Source organism: Physcomitrium patens, chromosome 8 (genome assembly GCF_059467195.1).
Source record: "Physcomitrium patens ecotype Gransden chromosome 8, ASM5946719v1, whole genome shotgun sequence".
NCBI lineage: Eukaryota > Viridiplantae > Streptophyta > Bryopsida > Funariales > Funariaceae > Physcomitrium > Physcomitrium patens.
Window position 1 is genome coordinate 9,777,534 of NC_143417.1, and position 15,968 is coordinate 9,793,501.

The 15,968-nt window shown below is 36.1% G+C and overlaps 2 protein-coding genes across 4 annotated transcripts; one reads left to right on the top strand and one right to left on the bottom strand.

Annotated features, from left to right (window-relative positions):
- Positions 1–520: 520 nt before the first annotated feature.
- LOC112285914 (uncharacterized) lies at positions 521–8,082 on the top strand. 2 transcript variants are annotated; one of them, XR_016504472.1, is made up of 18 exons: positions 521–753; positions 1,306–1,703; positions 2,332–2,489; positions 2,727–2,810; positions 3,011–3,109; positions 3,238–3,342; positions 3,719–3,817; positions 4,018–4,116; positions 4,269–4,358; positions 4,559–4,648; positions 4,962–5,039; positions 5,540–5,638; positions 5,936–6,034; positions 6,329–6,427; positions 6,699–6,797; positions 6,932–7,020; positions 7,451–7,536; positions 7,710–8,082. XR_016504472.1 is itself a non-coding variant. In XM_024527294.3 (17 exons), exons 1-17 carry the CDS (start codon positions 575–577, stop codon positions 7,479–7,481), a joined length of 1,995 nt encoding a protein of 664 aa, XP_024383062.1. In that variant the 5' UTR covers positions 521–574; the 3' UTR covers positions 7,482–7,638. The 2 variants fall into 2 exon arrangements, 1 of the variants encoding a protein (XP_024383062.1); XM_024527294.3 differs by lacking the exon at positions 7,710–8,082 and having other exon boundaries at positions 7,451–7,638.
- Positions 8,083–11,843: 3,761 nt separating this feature from the next.
- On the bottom strand, positions 11,844–15,455 carry LOC112285930 (gamma-glutamyl peptidase 5). Of its 2 annotated transcripts, none has more exons than XM_073535855.2 (5): positions 14,785–15,455; positions 13,541–13,815; positions 12,975–13,130; positions 12,637–12,801; positions 11,844–12,464 (listed from the first exon to the last, which is right to left on the bottom strand). In XM_073535855.2, the coding sequence occupies exons 1-5, from the start codon at positions 15,212–15,214 to the stop codon at positions 12,360–12,362; spliced, it is 1,131 nt and encodes a 376-aa protein (XP_073391956.1). In that variant the 5' UTR covers positions 15,215–15,455; the 3' UTR covers positions 11,844–12,359. The 2 variants fall into 2 exon arrangements, with proteins under 2 accessions (XP_073391956.1, XP_024383093.1); XM_024527325.3 differs by having other exon boundaries at positions 13,541–13,707; positions 14,785–15,288.
- Between the last annotated feature and the right edge of the window lie 513 nt (positions 15,456–15,968).

Below are 15,968 nucleotides of genomic sequence, written 5' to 3' on the forward strand. Positions count from 1 at the left end.
AATCAAATTCCTTATTGTCTATCCTAAAATCTTAGATTGAATATGTACTACTTGAATCATGTAATAATGATTATTTGTCCATTCAAATATATTAGATGAATGGATGCCTTTGTCACAAAAAATATGCAAAAAAAAAAAAAAAAACAAAACAAAACAAAACATAACAAAACAATAGTTGAAGTTGCTCAAGGAACTATTCCTAAAGTTTAATCATAAGAAAGCAAAAATTGTGCTAAATCCAAGTACTATCTTGCCTTCTACATAGTTAGCTTTCTAGATTCCTTCAGTAGTAGTGAAGATGGCAAGGAGTAGGCACGCCACCATACATATGGATGAACCACATGCCGTGTGAAGGCTGAAGATTTTTCGGTCCTCCGTCTTAGATCCAACGTGGCAGGATCCAACGTGGCAATATCCAACCTGGCAGGATGAGTGTTCGCTGTCGGCCGTGGTCCTGTCCACCAAGCGAGGTTTATCGGCAGTTCTTCTGAACCCTCGGTGGTTTTTTAAGGTCGTGTGTGCTTCAGTAGACACAAACTTCGACTCATCTTGCGTAACCTCGCCTTCTACCGTCATGGCCATGACGGCTGCGCCCGCCTTCCATACCGCCCGCCCTGCGTCTTCCTTCACCATCGCCTCAACATCTACCGCTGTCTCCGTCTCTTTTCCTCAATTTCTTTCAGGAGTGTCGGTTGCACGGGCGAGGCATTTGTCTGCTGCTACGCGTGTTGCCACCTCGTCTTCTAATGCCGGGTGAGTGAGCCGCAATTGATGGATTTCGGCGTCTGTTGGCACTGAACTTGCGTGTTTTGAGCCATGATGCCATCGCGGAGTTTTCCCGGAATTTTTATTGAGGAGTTGGTTGAATTCTGACTTTTAGACGTGTATGGGTTTCTGTAGAGAGGTTTATTTTACACAACTTGTAAATATGTGGTTTACAACTGAAACAATATCTTCGGTCTTTCTTGATATTCTTACAGTTCCACACTTACCTTCCCGCGTCTTCTCATTGTCCCCCTTTGTTTTGTTGTTATTGTTTGTTTTGTGTCGTGTAGGAATTGATGCTGTGTTCGATTACGAATTTTGAATCTTAAATTCTGTTTGACGCTGGTGAAGTTGGTTTGAGCATTGCAGTTTTTCACATCTTTTATTAGAAGTGAAATCGCGAGGAAAAACCTTTGTGCTTGTGCCTCTTATTTGTGATCCTGAATCACCTACTGAGTTCCGATTAGCTAGAGGATTTGGGTCCAATTATTAAGGTGCAAATGTGCTACTCCTTACTTCTGGCGTTTTTGTGGAAATCAGTGTGCCAGGTTTTGAGGATGACGTATACGGGATGTTCACCTTGGATGAAGATGTATTTGAGAAGCCCTCTCCAGCGTCAACATTGTCGGAAGTTGACCCTATAACAAATGATGATGGAGCTAATTCTTTAGGATTAGTTCCACAAGAGTGGAGATCAGTTAAGGAAGAGCTGGCTAAGACAAAGAAGCAGAAGAAGCGGGAGTTGCTCGATTCTCTTGAAAGAAAGGCTAAAGAAAGGGAGCAACGAGAGCGGATGCTTCTTAGGAAGCAAATAGCTGGTAGAGAGGAGTACAATGAGAAGTTCTTTCCTCGGACTTTCCCGGAGAGTGTGACTACCGAAGTCTCTGATGATGAGGATGGTTACTTGTTTCCGAATTCCGAATTCAATGAAGTCACTGGTAAGTTTTCCTAATCCTGAGTGAATTGGTGTATGTTATAATCAAATTCACCTTCAGAATTGTAGCGGACCGTCTTTAAAGTGAGTGGTTAAAATGCTCTTCATTTTGAGGACGGTGTCGTTTGTTACCCATAGGTTAGGCACACTTTTCAACAACTATTGAAAATTCTATAATAGCATAACAAAGTCATACCAGGTTTTGCGAGATTTCTTGAATTATGAAATAGCCTGCACCATGCGGGTAGGCTGACAGATCCTTTTACTGTTTATTTTTTATTTTCTATCAACTCTTTATACTTTTACCATTTCTTCGAAGCAAATAGGTTATTATTAAAGGTTTGTGATTCTTTCCTTCTTGATAATGATCTATTTTCTGACTTAGCATGAGGTGGTTCATCATTGTTTGTGTTCTGCTTGAAGAATCTTTCTATCTCAACAAAATTCTCACTGAGTTTCTGCAGGCATGTAGTACATGTTGTTCTGATCGATGCCATTCCAAAGATGTCTAACTTTTTTGAAAGTAGTACATTATGTAGTGAGTGATTTGAGATTGTTTGGAATTTTGGGAAGTTGAAGCCAACATTATACGTTATGTTGACATGGTGAAAGTGTTCACCGAGATGCTGAAGATGCTGTGCCTGTGAAGCGGGCGACACCTAAGAATCCTCGCTTGGTTCTTGGTAATGCAACTTTCGAAGACATGGCCAGGATGCTATCAGCCGGGAAGTTTGATGAGCGAGAGCCACCAGCAGAAGCATCCAAAAAATCAAATGATGTAGAGAACATGGTAAGATTTCAGGTGCTAGATACTGTGCTTGCTATGCCTGCTATTTTCCATGGCTTCAGCTTAGAAGATTGTGCCCGGAAGGTTCTTGCTTCTTGAAAGAAATGTCATTTATTCTTCAGTCACCGTAAACAAATGGGTTCATCTAGATTGTATACTAAAGGATCTAATACTTTTTGGTTCAATATCTGTAACCGAGATGCTTTTCTCGATCTGATCCTATCTTTGTCGGTGGTGCAGGAGGTGTCTGGCTCGAAACTTCTTACAACAGAGGAGAAGGCTATGCTTAAAATAAATGAAGTTGATTTTACTAAAGTTACTTCTGTAAGCGCGTATCTACCGTATACTATATTGTATGCATTTGGTTTTGCAAAATTGTTCTTAATTTGCACGAGTAATGTCAAATATTGTTATTAAACTCATGTAATTAGTTTACTAGAAGTTCATAGTTACTACTAACAGATGGTTGTTGCAAACATGTGTGCTGGCAGCTTTAACGATGAACCATTTTGGATGCTTTGCAGAGGAAATGGGATCCATTGCACACATTTGCTATATCAGGTCAAATCAACCAGTTGGACCTGCTCTTGAGGCGAGGCAGTAGTATCAATACGCAAGACATGGTATGAAAACGATTTGTTTACCATAAATGGACCTTTGATTGATCAACAGCTACCGTGAACAAAGAACAATGAATTTGTATCCAGATAAGCCTGTCATAAAATTATATGCCTACTGCATTCTGTGTCAGGACGGATGGACGGCGCTGCACTGGGCTGCAATTTGCAGTGGCTCACGAGATGCCATATTTCGGTATATATTGAAATCTGCTGCTCATACAACTGTTACAGACAAGGTTAGCGTTGTATCATTTAAACGTCACGTGTTGCACTTTCAGGTTCTGTAAAGCATGACATTTCGTCGAATATTATGCATGATTTGTCTGTTTAGTTTGTAGAAGCAAAGTTTAGATCCCCTAGATTGACGAATATGTCCTTGCTGTACTGTAACTGTCAGTGACTATTTGCCAGTTTTATTCAACTATACAAGAGTCCATTAAACTGTACAATTTTTTTACGTGTCTAAGGTGGCATGAAAGCTCGTAACTATGATGGTTATTAGTCAGGACTATTATGGGATTTGTCTTACCAGCTGACCGTCTGTGTTCTGCATTGCCATGTATTGGGATATGCATGGCTTGTCTCAACTTAAGTATGGCTTCTTCTGTGCAGGATGGTGCCACTGTATTGCATTTTGCAGCACGTAATGCCAACTCGTTCGCAATCAAGGCCATGCTTCGTCACGATGCTGATATAAATGCTTGCGACTCTGTGAGTCTTTCTTAAATGTCCGTAATCATAAGTCCGGTTTTAGTCTAACATTTTTATAAATAAATAATGAGGGATCCAGTCACCATTGAGTCTGTTGCAATCATCTATTGTCTCGTGACATATGTTCATGTCAACTTCACTTGAATGTTGGAAGGATGCACCTTTCGGGTGGTTAATCAAACTTACGTATGGATCTGCAGGAAGGGTGGACTCCGCTTCATGTAGCTGTACAGAGTGGACGCACAGATATAGTTAACCTCCTCATTGCTCGAGGTGCTGATACTACTATTCAAAACAGGGTAGTACACCATAACACCTATTCTCACTTTATGCACATGCTTCCTTGGATGGTTTTTTGTATTCTTTTTGTTTTCTAACCTTTTGTCATTATAGTTATTTCATTCAAAAAGACAAGTCATGAACATGACGGACTTGCATGTTGAAAAACCAGGATGGAAATACTCCTCTAGATTTGGCACTATCATTTGGTCATGAGTTCAGATTCTATGAAGTTTTCAAATTACTGAAAAACGGCACGAAGGTATGTTAGCTTCTGCTTATGTTTTTGGTTATGAAAGTACGATATATTGCATTGGAATATATAATATCCATGATTATATTGAGTTGGAATTATTTCTGTTCTTTTGGTGGCTATTTCCTACGCAGATGTATTTTTTTTGATTATGTGAACCTTATGGGAAGTCAAAAATTTCCTCAGCCTCGAATGTAATTCTGTTCCAGGGGACGGCGTTTAAACTCTCGATCAACGGGCCCGTTGAGCTGCCACGATTAGCAGAACCAAGTCTAGAAGGCATCAGTGTTGAAAATCAGGTAAATTTTGGAGGTCCTACAACTGTCATACTCTCATGCTTGTGAAGCTTAACTTAGCAAAAATTTTATTTGTTTTTTATAGTTTAAATGAAGGTATATGTGCTTTCTGTAGGAGGTTCCGCGCATCTTATTAATGTTACCCTTTCGATTGTGGATGGTTGAGATTTGAGCGCTCCCAAAATATGTGTTTGTGATTTAAGATATGTTATGAGAATGCAGAGCTCTTCCCATTTTGGTTAAACAAACGTTTGTGACCTTCGAGATTACATTGTTCAATAAATTTATGTCCGTTATCGTAATGTGTTGGATTCAGGAGGCATTTAAATTAATGAACGAGGAGGAAAGGCGTCGTTTCAACAGTAACATACTTGACTTCTCCGTAATCACCTCTGTGAGCATCTAGTTACCTTTCAGGATCTTTTTATTTAATGTTTTTGGAGAGTTTATTTTCTTTTGGAATATTTGGTTACACACCATGTCTGAAAGTCGCATACATATATATATATATATATATATATATATACATACACGTTTGTGTGCGTGTGCGTGTGCATGCTTGTTTCAGCTATTTGTACTGTTTGGTTGGTAAGAATCATATATTGAACCAAGCCTACACATTAAATAAAAAGACATTTATCTGGAATCGGGCTCAGAGAAATGCATGCTCAGATTTAGTGAGGTTTACGTAGGATCATGCTCACACCCTAGTACATACCTGCTTCGGTGTAACTGCTCTTTCTAACTATTGTCAATGATCTGATCTGGTTTCGAACCTTGATAGTGATTCATTGTATAGACGTGTCTAACCTGTCAGGTTGTTTGTTTACTAGTTATAGTTCCACTAAGAACATGCTCAAACTACCATTTAATGCTGATGCTGGGATGTGGTAGAAAAAGTGGCATCCGCTACATACATTTGCGGCATCAGGCCAGATCAACCATGTGGACTTGCTGTTAAGGCGTGGTGTTGATGTAAATACCAGAGACACGGTAGGCTTACTCTATAAGGCAAACCAGATTCCACCCTCTTTTTATCCAACTCAAAATTTTGTTACAGTTCATAATTTAGTCGAGTTTCAGAACTAGGATATATGCTAAAGGATGTTTATGAATCTTGGGTTTCAGTTTCTACATCAGTTCAGAGAGGAGTCTAAAATTAGAAATCTCCTTCTTCAGCTGTAATTTTTCCGATGACTGCTTCTTCCTAGTGATTTTTTTCAGTAAGTTTGTTACCGGGAAGATTTGAGGTTGCTAATGAGACGATATTGGGATTTTCGATCGATCTAGAACGGATTCACGGAGCTTCACTGGGCTATCATTTGCGGCCGGGATAGAATAATTCGTTATTTGCTAAAATCTGGTGCTGACGTCAAAGCTATTGATAAGGTAAGTACTTCTAAAGAGTGCATGGTTCTACCAGCAGTTTTAGACTTCAATACCGCAGTCTACGTTTGTTCTTCTATGACTCGTAAATATTCTGAAAATTCTTCGTTATTCTACTTCTCAGTCTGGGATAAAATTCTGTTCCGAGTGTGTAACTCATGAACTTTGTATTCAAATAGTGTTTAAGCACTCTTCCTGAATTTTTTCTGAAGCTTGTACATCTACTTTAATTAGGAATATCAGCAGTAATAACTTAAGCTTGCTCCAATTTGAGTGAATTTGGTCTTTGGATTGCAGGATGGGGCTAGTGTTTTGCATTATGCAACACGGAGTGGCAACATTTTTGCTGTGAAAGCCGTGCTGCGTCAAAATGCCAGCATCAACGCATGTGATAGCGTGGGTTTCTCTACTTGGCATTGGACTAAATGTAGAGTGTCATGTATTAGCAGTCTGTTTTACCTGTGTATATTGATAGGAGAATATTATTAGTCTATATGGTTTATCACCATTACTAAGAATGCAATTTGATACATTTAAAAAAAATGTCGATCAATAATACTGTGTAATCTAAACCTACACAATTATGATCAGCGCAATCGGCTTTGTTTCAGCCGTTATGAACTCAGAGTAGTCGGTTTAGCTGACGAGTTTGTATTCGAGCCTGCAGGAAGGATGGACGCCTCTTCACATAGCTGTACAGAGTGGACGGTTAGACATAATCAAACTTCTTCTCACTAGGGGTGCTGACACAAGTATACAAAATAAGGTTAATCCCTTGACCGTGACAGACTTATTCCTATGTGAAATCCTGCCTTTCAATTTTTTTCTGAGATAAACTTTGAGTTTATTGTTGGGTGTGTTAGTTCTTTCTAAAATAAATTGTAACTTTTTTCAATACAGGCTGGAAACACTCCACTTGACATAGCACTGTCCTTCGGTAAAGGATTTCTTTACTATCATGTCGTCAAATTGATCAAGAAGGCATGCAGGTACGAAAGAAATCTTTAATTGAATGTGTCTCACCAGAGCATGCCAGAATGTTGTCTTCTAGTTGGAGGATAATACACATCTGCGCATAGTCTTCCTCATGTGGTTAGAAACATTTTTTTTTCTATGGTCTTATTTTCACAGTGAGTGCTCGAAGTGCGTTTCACTTGGTTCAAACTAGAGTAGATTTTGGTGTCGGTTTCGTTCGTGGATTATTCATTCTATCATACTTCAAAGTACTTTCTTTTTACAAAGTTACAAGCATAGTTCAGAATTTGACGTGAATTGTCTTAGAATAGTTATTGCAAAGTTTGTGGTAAGGATGAGGTTTCTCGGTTAACCAAGAATAAAAGTCGCCAATCTCTGTTTTACAGTTTTGTGGTTGTGTGCAAGTTTTGTGGTTGTGTTAGTGATTGCATTTCTATGATGCAGAGACGAGCAAAGGATTAGCGACCTCAGCTAGCATTTTAAAAGGCTCTTTGATGCAAGTTATTTTAAAAGGCGGAGTTCTTTACAAGGTTGATATTACAAGTTTATATATTCATTTGTTTCATCAGTTCTGTGAAATTTTGAAACTATTGTATTAATGATGAACAGACTCATGAATTTCTTTTCTTAAAGATTTGTATGTGATTAAATGTCTTCTTCTGAAATGTCGGGATCATAATCATGTAAGGATTATTGTAATCAGGCCTTTTAAAAACTCTTTTCAAGTCAAAGAATTCAACAAGCAAGAACATGCACAAGGGAACTGGTACACCTTGTTTTCTGTATTGTAGCTAACAGTGTCAGCTGGTGGTCTAAATCTTGTGAAGGTTATTGGGTTTTATGATAGCAATATTTGCAAAAGTTATGAACTGATCTCCAAAAATAGTCCCTTAAATCTTAATATAGAACAAGGATATTTTAGTGTCAGGATAATGTGAAATTTTGTTTTTAGAATTCATGTGAAAATTAGCAATTATATTAGATAGAAGATTAAAGATAAAACAATATTTGAATTATTCCAAAACTTGTATTGGTAAGATTAAGGCAATGTTTATTTTTCTTTTTTATTTTGCAGCTAAATCTTATAGAAGCTTTTAGGGGAGGTATTGATAAATATGGTCTATTTTCCAAGTTTAGAGAATTTTTTTGAAAAATTCAAAAAAAATTATGAAAAATCTAGGATGGTTGAAGAAGACTGGAGTTATATAAATTGCTGTATAAAATTCTAAAATCTTACAGATGGTTTTTCAAGTTTCAAGATGTATCTAAAGACTCAAAGGAAATAAAATAAATATCTGAAAATTTTTAGATAATTTTAAAGTACTAGAAGTTTCATTTTATTGTGAATTATTTACATTCATTATGTTTATTATAATAGAGTTTACAAGAAGCATCAATGTTACATCTGTTCTCATTCTAAAACAATTCTAGTTACAAAAGATACAAAAATATAGGATGTGTTACTACCAATGTTAGGTTTGAGTGCAAAACAAACATAGGCATGAAGATTAAAAATATGGAAAAATATAAGATTCACCTTACAATCTAATAGAGCTAATAATCTTTTCCGATTAATTTTTATATATTAATCAGTTTTTTATTTAAATAATTGTTGCAACCAAATGCATTTTTAGTAATGTTCATTGAATTTTATTAATGCTATGTAATTTAAAGATGCAATTCATAATAATCTATATAATTAAATTACAAATAATAAAAGATTTTTTCTTTAAAAATTGTTTCTTAACAATAAAGAGATCTTTAAAAATAAGATTTGATATCTAGAGACAAGCTTAAGTAATATAAAAGCTTCAAAAACAAAAGGCAATACAAAAAGATGCAATCTATCATATGCAAAAATAGTAAAAAGATCCAATAAATATCCTTAATTAAAGTTAAAGAAAAGAAAAAGAAGCCAAATAATAAAATAAGAAATTAGCACCACAATTGAAGGCAACAAGGTGTAGCACATTCATCATTTTCTATTTGACCATATACAAATTATTCTAAAACTACACAAGAAAAAAGAGACACAACCACCATTATCAACTATAAGTAATATTGTTATAAAATCTCTAAAACTTGGAAAATACACCATAGTTATCAATACCTCCTCTAAAAGCTTCTATAAGATTTATAAATAATCATAATCTAGCTATATTAGATGATCACATTGAAAAAGATAAATAAATAAGTTTCAAACATTCAAACAAAAAAAATATAAACAATTAGAAGAAGTAGGGGGCCAAATGAACTTTGAAAAAATAAGGTTGGTAAATAAATCTAGTTCTATATAAATAAATAAAAATACTTTCTATTATTATCATATATTACTAATTTAATTAAATAAAAGAAAAATATATATATGAGACAAAAGAAGAATTATTTAAATTTCTCAACATAATAGGTAAACTATAAGCAATCAAGGTGAATTCTTTTAACCAAATAAAACCATAAATTAAGGCATTCTATAACTAATATAAACAAGACCTAAACAAAAAAATAATTACATTATTTTGTGAAAACATTGCAAAAATTGAATAAAAATTTACCTAAATAATCCAAATTTAATTAGATGATTATTTAAAAAAATACATAAAATATAAAGATAATAAGCAATGGCACAAAAGAGAAGACTAAGATCAAACCACACTACCTCCTATATCTTGTCAAAGATCCCAAGAATACAGGTTTTTATGTTGTTAAAATATAAATATAGAATAACTTTTAACAAAATTTCATATTATGATTTTTTACAAATACCATTATTAAAATCATAATTTAAAATACAATCTAAAAATATATGTATAATTCTAGTAATACGATTTTTAATTTAATTTTAAAATGAATAGTTATATCAAAAAATACTATATTTTTAATGATAAAACTTACTATTTTTACATTTGAGAAACTTTTATAATATTTTAAAATTGAATTTAAAAAAACAGATATTCATAAAAATAATAAACATGTAAAAAAGTAAAAAATAAAAAGCAAGAATTATAATTTTTATTTTTTTTCGACTTTTAAACATGAATCATCAAATGCTGGAAAAATAATTTTTGATTCTAAAACTAAGAAAAATAATAAATAAATAATGCCTTCTTTGGTTTTATTATTTTATAATTTTCTTTTTTCAAAGAACTTAGCAATGTTGATTTTATATAATATATATGTTATGTAAATTCAAATTTTAAATAACACAATGGTTTGACTTAATATGTAACAATGATAATAAAGGCAATATAATAATTAAGTCAAACCATTGTGTTATTTAAAATTTGAATATTAAATATTACATTTTAAAATATATGACTCATATTTGATGTATTATTTGAACAAAATTGTAAATGATTAAAGAAAATTACACTCTCTATCAATATCGGAATTACATAATTATTAATTATCACTTGATAAAAAAATATTGTTTAATAATGGAAAATATATATGTATATATGAAATAGTTTTTTATTATCAAACCCTATAAAGCTAACTTATTTCTTTACTTTTTCTACATGATAAAGAAGTCCTCTATTATATATTTCAAATTTTTATTGTAATATATGTTTATAAATGTAGATTGGTTTTTTTTTTCTCTATCTTCTACTTAGGTTTCCTCTCATTCTTCCTACGTAACTAACTTTATTTTTGTATGTGATTATTCCTCTTACTTTTGCTTTGGTCATCACCTAAATTTATGTACGTAAGTATTTGGAAATTGTTTTGCTTGATCCCTATTTATTGAAGGGCCTTTGTACAAACGAGTATGCCCTCCGATAGTTTTTCGTCTTTGGTCTCTTGTAAGCCAATGTGCTTTGGAAGATCGAGCAACCTCATTTTTACTCCATTTTTTATATGCATCACTTTTAATTAGTGCTCTTAAATTTGGATCAGTTGGTGCCAAATCGTAAGTAAGAAATGGTGTCTTCTCAAAATTATACCCCGCAGGTTTTACTTCTGATAAATTAGCATAGTGGGTAGTATACATACCTATATCTTCAAACTTCGCACAAGACAATTTGATGTTTTGTGATGGATAGCACATTTGTGCTGGAGTTGGATTCATTTTGTAAAAAGAATCATTGTATTGTGGGCGATATTGAAAAGTTGCTCTAGCTTTACTTGGTTCAGAAACCTCCATTTAATGGATGTTTTGTTGACAACAGATAATTGTCAATCGGTCCCTACATCAGTACTTTGAAGAATGTAACGTGACATATAGATTTTAGAATGTCACATGTTAGTTCTTTCAAATGTTAGTATGATATAATATCAATCTTATTTCTGGTATGAGATAACTTTTCATATCTCATTTCTAAAAAACCCTTTGGTGTTTATTATATTATATGTGGATAAAAGATATGGATAAAAAAAAAAAAAATCTAACAAATAAAATTAGTTAAAGGAACATATAACTTCACATGAATAATGAAATACGATGAAAATTTGATTTATTAATACAACTGCTTACAATTCATACAATGAAATCAATGAATGATGCATTGGGTATGAAGCATAATGCATATGATAAGAATTGAGGTTGAAATGTCACAAAATCCACCTCTTCTACCATCTAATTGTCAAAAAAGGATTGCCACTCCATTAATGAGTCATTTGAAACGCATTAGTATCTTCCTACTAGGATATGAAAAGATTGAAGTTTTCACTGTTGGATATGATATTTCAAGTTTTCTGTCGATACACTGCTAACAACCACCGTCAACTAGACCATCGGAACAATAGTCCCTAGCAATTTTCCAATAAAAGTTGCATTGAAATTTGAGTATTACCTGATGATCAGCAGGTGGGTTGGGCGATGGAACAGGTAGATCACACAAACAACATAAAATGCACCCGGCGGATTTACTGTAGTGATACACTCTGTTGAAGCTGTCATTGTTATACTGTCGAAGGACTGAGTACCTGATTGTGGACTTATATATATATATATATATATATATAGATAGATATGCTGTTATCTAGCCTAGTTCATAACTGAATAACTTGATAGATTGATCTCCGTTCCACCCTGGAAATCTTTCAAGTTCGGAACCAAATGCCGATCAATTTCAGTAACAGACGCATCAAAGGTCTACAGATATAAGCCAACCTAGTCCTATTGATAGTCCTTACACTAATTAGTTGCAACATACCAGACAATCGCACCAACCTCTGTGGAACGCTGCGTCTAGAAGATCCCCTAAAAAATTAAGATGTGCAACATTCTAGATGGTAGAAGTATTATTCATTGCGCCCAATGATGACAGTAAGAGTCTGCATAGATATTGACCACAAATGATTGTACCTCCATGAATTTGAGACTCGGGATTGTGGAATACCCTTGGCACCAGTATTATTCATTGCGCCCTTTCAGAAATGTTTTGCACAATTGATACCATGTCTTCTGGTCTGGCTTCCCTTTGCTCAAGGACTCTTCGGCTAACTTTTTCTCCGCTTCCTGCACAATACCCTCACCACCAGGGCTTACTATGAGACAAGACGATAATGCTCATTATTCTATTTCCACTTTTATATGTATCTAGAATGGTGTGTCTCCTCGTGCATAATGAGAGGCGACATAGTGAACAGTATCTCAAGATTCAAAAGAAAAGGTTGTGAGCGACTCTTACTGTCATCATTGGAGCAAGGCGCCCCTCAAGGAGGTCAACGACGACATCTTCAAAGAACTCAGGATGGCCTTGAATAGCCAGTGCATGCTCTCCCATCGCAAACATCTCTATTCCTGTTCTTCCTGATGATGCCAGAAGCTCTGCTCCTGGAGGTATCTCCATAACCTGTGAAAGTGTTATCTATTTCCTTAGCACCCATTTGTAACACGTAACCACTTTTCATACTCCACAAATAAATAAATAAATACTCTTAATGCTTCAAAAAAAAATGCTTCAGCATAGCACACCTATGGATCCAACTGAAACCCTCGGAAAAAAGAACTAAATCGTTGCCATACCTGGTCTCTATGCACTTCCAATACTTTCAATTTAGGTGGGACCCCAGCTGCATATGATTTGGAGAAAAATGCATTCGTAAGGCTTATCTCCCTCAATCCCACCTCCCAACCTATGGGTGCTCTCCCCGTCTTTCCTCCTAAAGCACGACTCAAAACCTGTACACAACAAGGAATTTATTAAACCCATCAAGCATCTCCATTGCAAGCACCTGCGGCTTGACGTTCACGTGTGTTATCCAATTCTGAAGGTATTGATAGCATCCGAGGCATGAAACCCGCAGTGCCAACCTCCATGATGTCTTCAGATAGAGAGGAGAAATGCACAAGTTCAATTGCTGTCTTTCCGGGTCGTGCTGTTTCTGGTCGTTGGAATCAGGCATATACACAGCAGCCCAGCCTGTGGGAGTGAATTTAATACGTTTGAGAGCCACACGATCCAAAAAGAATCGCATCGTGAGCGAAAAAAGCAAAACGTTCCTGCAGGTTGCGTGAAACCCCACACGATATTTTACCCAACTCGACTATTCAATACATAACGAAAAATTGACATTGACTTGAATTAATACCTGGTGGCCAAAGCACACACATAAGGATTTTTTCCGCATGTAATTTATGTGTCGAAGAACTCCGCATAGTTTCTCTATCCACTCCTCGTCACCATGAGCGTCATGCCGACTCCCAGTAACCACAAATCCATCGTACATCTGCAGCTCTTCAGGGCTTGGGAATTGACCTTCCAAAACAAAATACTCATCCCATACTTCTCCAGGTTCGCTAAGCATCGCGATGAACATCGGGCCATAACCACCGTATGAGTCTACGCAATACGGGGGCGCATGACCTATTGCAAGACCAGCTCATATGAAAAGTATAGAACTAATCGTACATTTGTGAGCTCGTAGATGCATTCAGACTTCCAATTCAAGAATTGAGTCTACAAATTTGATTGTTAAGTACGCTAGAAGCATAGAGCTATAAATCGGGACTCTCTAGCCGTGCCATGAAAACCTCGTGACAACATCAACATCAATCTTCAGAAAAAAAAGACGTTCTCAATGTTAACCTCAAGAAGTCTACTACTGCTGATACGTACGCAAGCCCACCTCTAAGACTTAGGTACGGCATAGAAATAGTGAAAGCTCGTTTTTTTTTTATAGCTAAAGGGATCCAATAGGGAGATGCCCAATTTTCGAACACAGCAATGATGGAGTGCAATCGGCAGGAGAATTTATATGTTCCGACCGTTGAAGCACGCACTATTACACCATGGCTCGAGTATACCAACGTTTCCTCAGCTAGCATTGCAAACATATTCTACAGAAGCCCAAGATTGACACCAACGTAGACTGTAGATTTTCGAAGCACCTAGAAGCTACAAAGAATTTAAGAACAAAAATTAAACCTAAGAGTTGCATTGATTAAAATGGCACTAAAGGCACCACTTGAATTTCACATCAACCTTCTTTCTAACTATAGCACAGCAATCCACCAATATGCTCTTCACTATCCCTCCACCATATCCTGATACCACCAGCCTTCACAGACGTATATGGAATGCAACCAGGTGAGGGAAACTACAAGACTACCCACATCCCTGACACGGACGAAACTAGGGCTCAAAGTTGGAATTCAACGCCTTCAACTCAAATTGTTGCACAATTACGCCTAAAACAAGAAATCCTCTTCGAAGCAACGTGACCCAAAATAATAAAAACCCAAACACAAACACGAACACGAACAAATAAAAATGCAGTTTCACACGCTGCAGAAATCTACAAGTCCAGCAATTCAAGTGAGTGAACAATCGCACCTGTAGTTAGGACTGCGTAACGGCGGGGCTTGGCTGCAGTCTCGACACCACCATTTGCAGCAACCGCTGAAGTTGACCCCATCTCTCCATGCTCTGCGCAACTTCTTCCGATCCCAGAAACATGGCGCACTCCACTGCTTGCAAGGTGCTTGTCACCAACAGAGACCTTCGATCGAACAGCATCCAATTTGGGAGAGACAAAGAGATCCCAGCTTCCAACGACTCCACCCGAACTCCGCTTCAAGCCAGCTCTCACACTGCTTCTGGCACCCGAAACTAACGTAACAAACCTAGATATCCTATCTGGTTCCAAAACTCTACCACACACAAGTGCGGTCGGAGAGGGAGAACAACAACGTGATGACTTCGACAAGAGCATGCGGGTAGTGTCAAAATTGGCGTAGGCACGCAACACACGAAGACACGCCATGGCCCTTCCTCCCTCAAGCAGTGCCGTGGCAATCTAGACCTCCTTGGTTACGTTTGTTAGTTCGCGGGCGGACTAAAAAATAGGATTTTGTAGGATGATGGCACCATGCTTTGCAGATTCTTCGCATCCTTAGATCAGCTCAGTGCCCTCCCTCGCTCCCTCCATAGAAAGATAGGGTGCTTTGCTTAGAGTCTGACAAAATTCTCAGCATCTGCATAATAACCTACTAATACTGGATAAAGTCTCCATTCTTTCATTGCCACTTTTATTCATTCAAGGTATTGAGTTTGCAAAACACTGTGTATATTTTTGTTTGTTTGTTTGTTTGTCCTTTTTTGGGGGGGGAGGGGGGATTTAATTGTGCTATATTGTTGTTGTTGCTGTTGTTGTTATATTTGTTATATTGTTGTTTTTTGGTGCAGGTGTTATTTTTTGGACATAAAGAGCACACAAAATCATGTATCATAAATTGCATATTTTGGACCCTACATAATGTTAAAGTAAGAATAAGATATTACCTTAAGTAAGTTGCTGATGGTTAAAGAATAGCAAAAGGATGAAGATATATTATTAATGTGGTGTCTAGGATTTCAAATGGTAGTTAGGTTAAGAAAAATCTATGATTTAGTTGAATGAAGCAAAGATGGATGAAAATAATTATAGATGAAGTTTAACTATAATAGATGTAAAATCCTCTTATAAGTAAAGGATGTTGGAAGTAAAAGGCATCTCATTCCACACTTCTCTTGTGCGC

What these genes read in the sequence shown, in the direction of transcription:
- LOC112285914 (XM_024527294.3), top strand. Translation starts at nt 575, where the DNA reads ATGGCCATGACGGCTGCGCCCGCCTTCCATACCGCCCGCCCTGCGTCT. An exon ending in CGAATTCAATGAAGTCACTG is followed by an intron (nt 1,704 to 2,331) that starts GTAAGTTTTCCT and finishes GAGATGCTGAAG; the next exon opens with ATGCTGTGCCTGTGAAGCGG. An exon ending in ATACAACTGTTACAGACAAG is followed by an intron (nt 3,343 to 3,718) that starts GTTAGCGTTGTA and finishes TCTTCTGTGCAG; the next exon opens with GATGGTGCCACTGTATTGCA.
- LOC112285930 (XM_073535855.2), bottom strand. Translation starts at nt 15,214, where the DNA reads ATGGCGTGTCTTCGTGTGTTGCGTGCCTACGCCAATTTTGACACTACC. An exon ending in TTACGCAGTCCTAACTACAG is followed by an intron (nt 13,816 to 14,784) that starts GTGCGATTGTTC and finishes GTCTTGCAATAG; the next exon opens with GTCATGCGCCCCCGTATTGC. An exon ending in GCCTTGCTCCAATGATGACA is followed by an intron (nt 12,465 to 12,636) that starts GTAAGAGTCGCT and finishes GGTATTGTGCAG; the next exon opens with GAAGCGGAGAAAAAGTTAGC.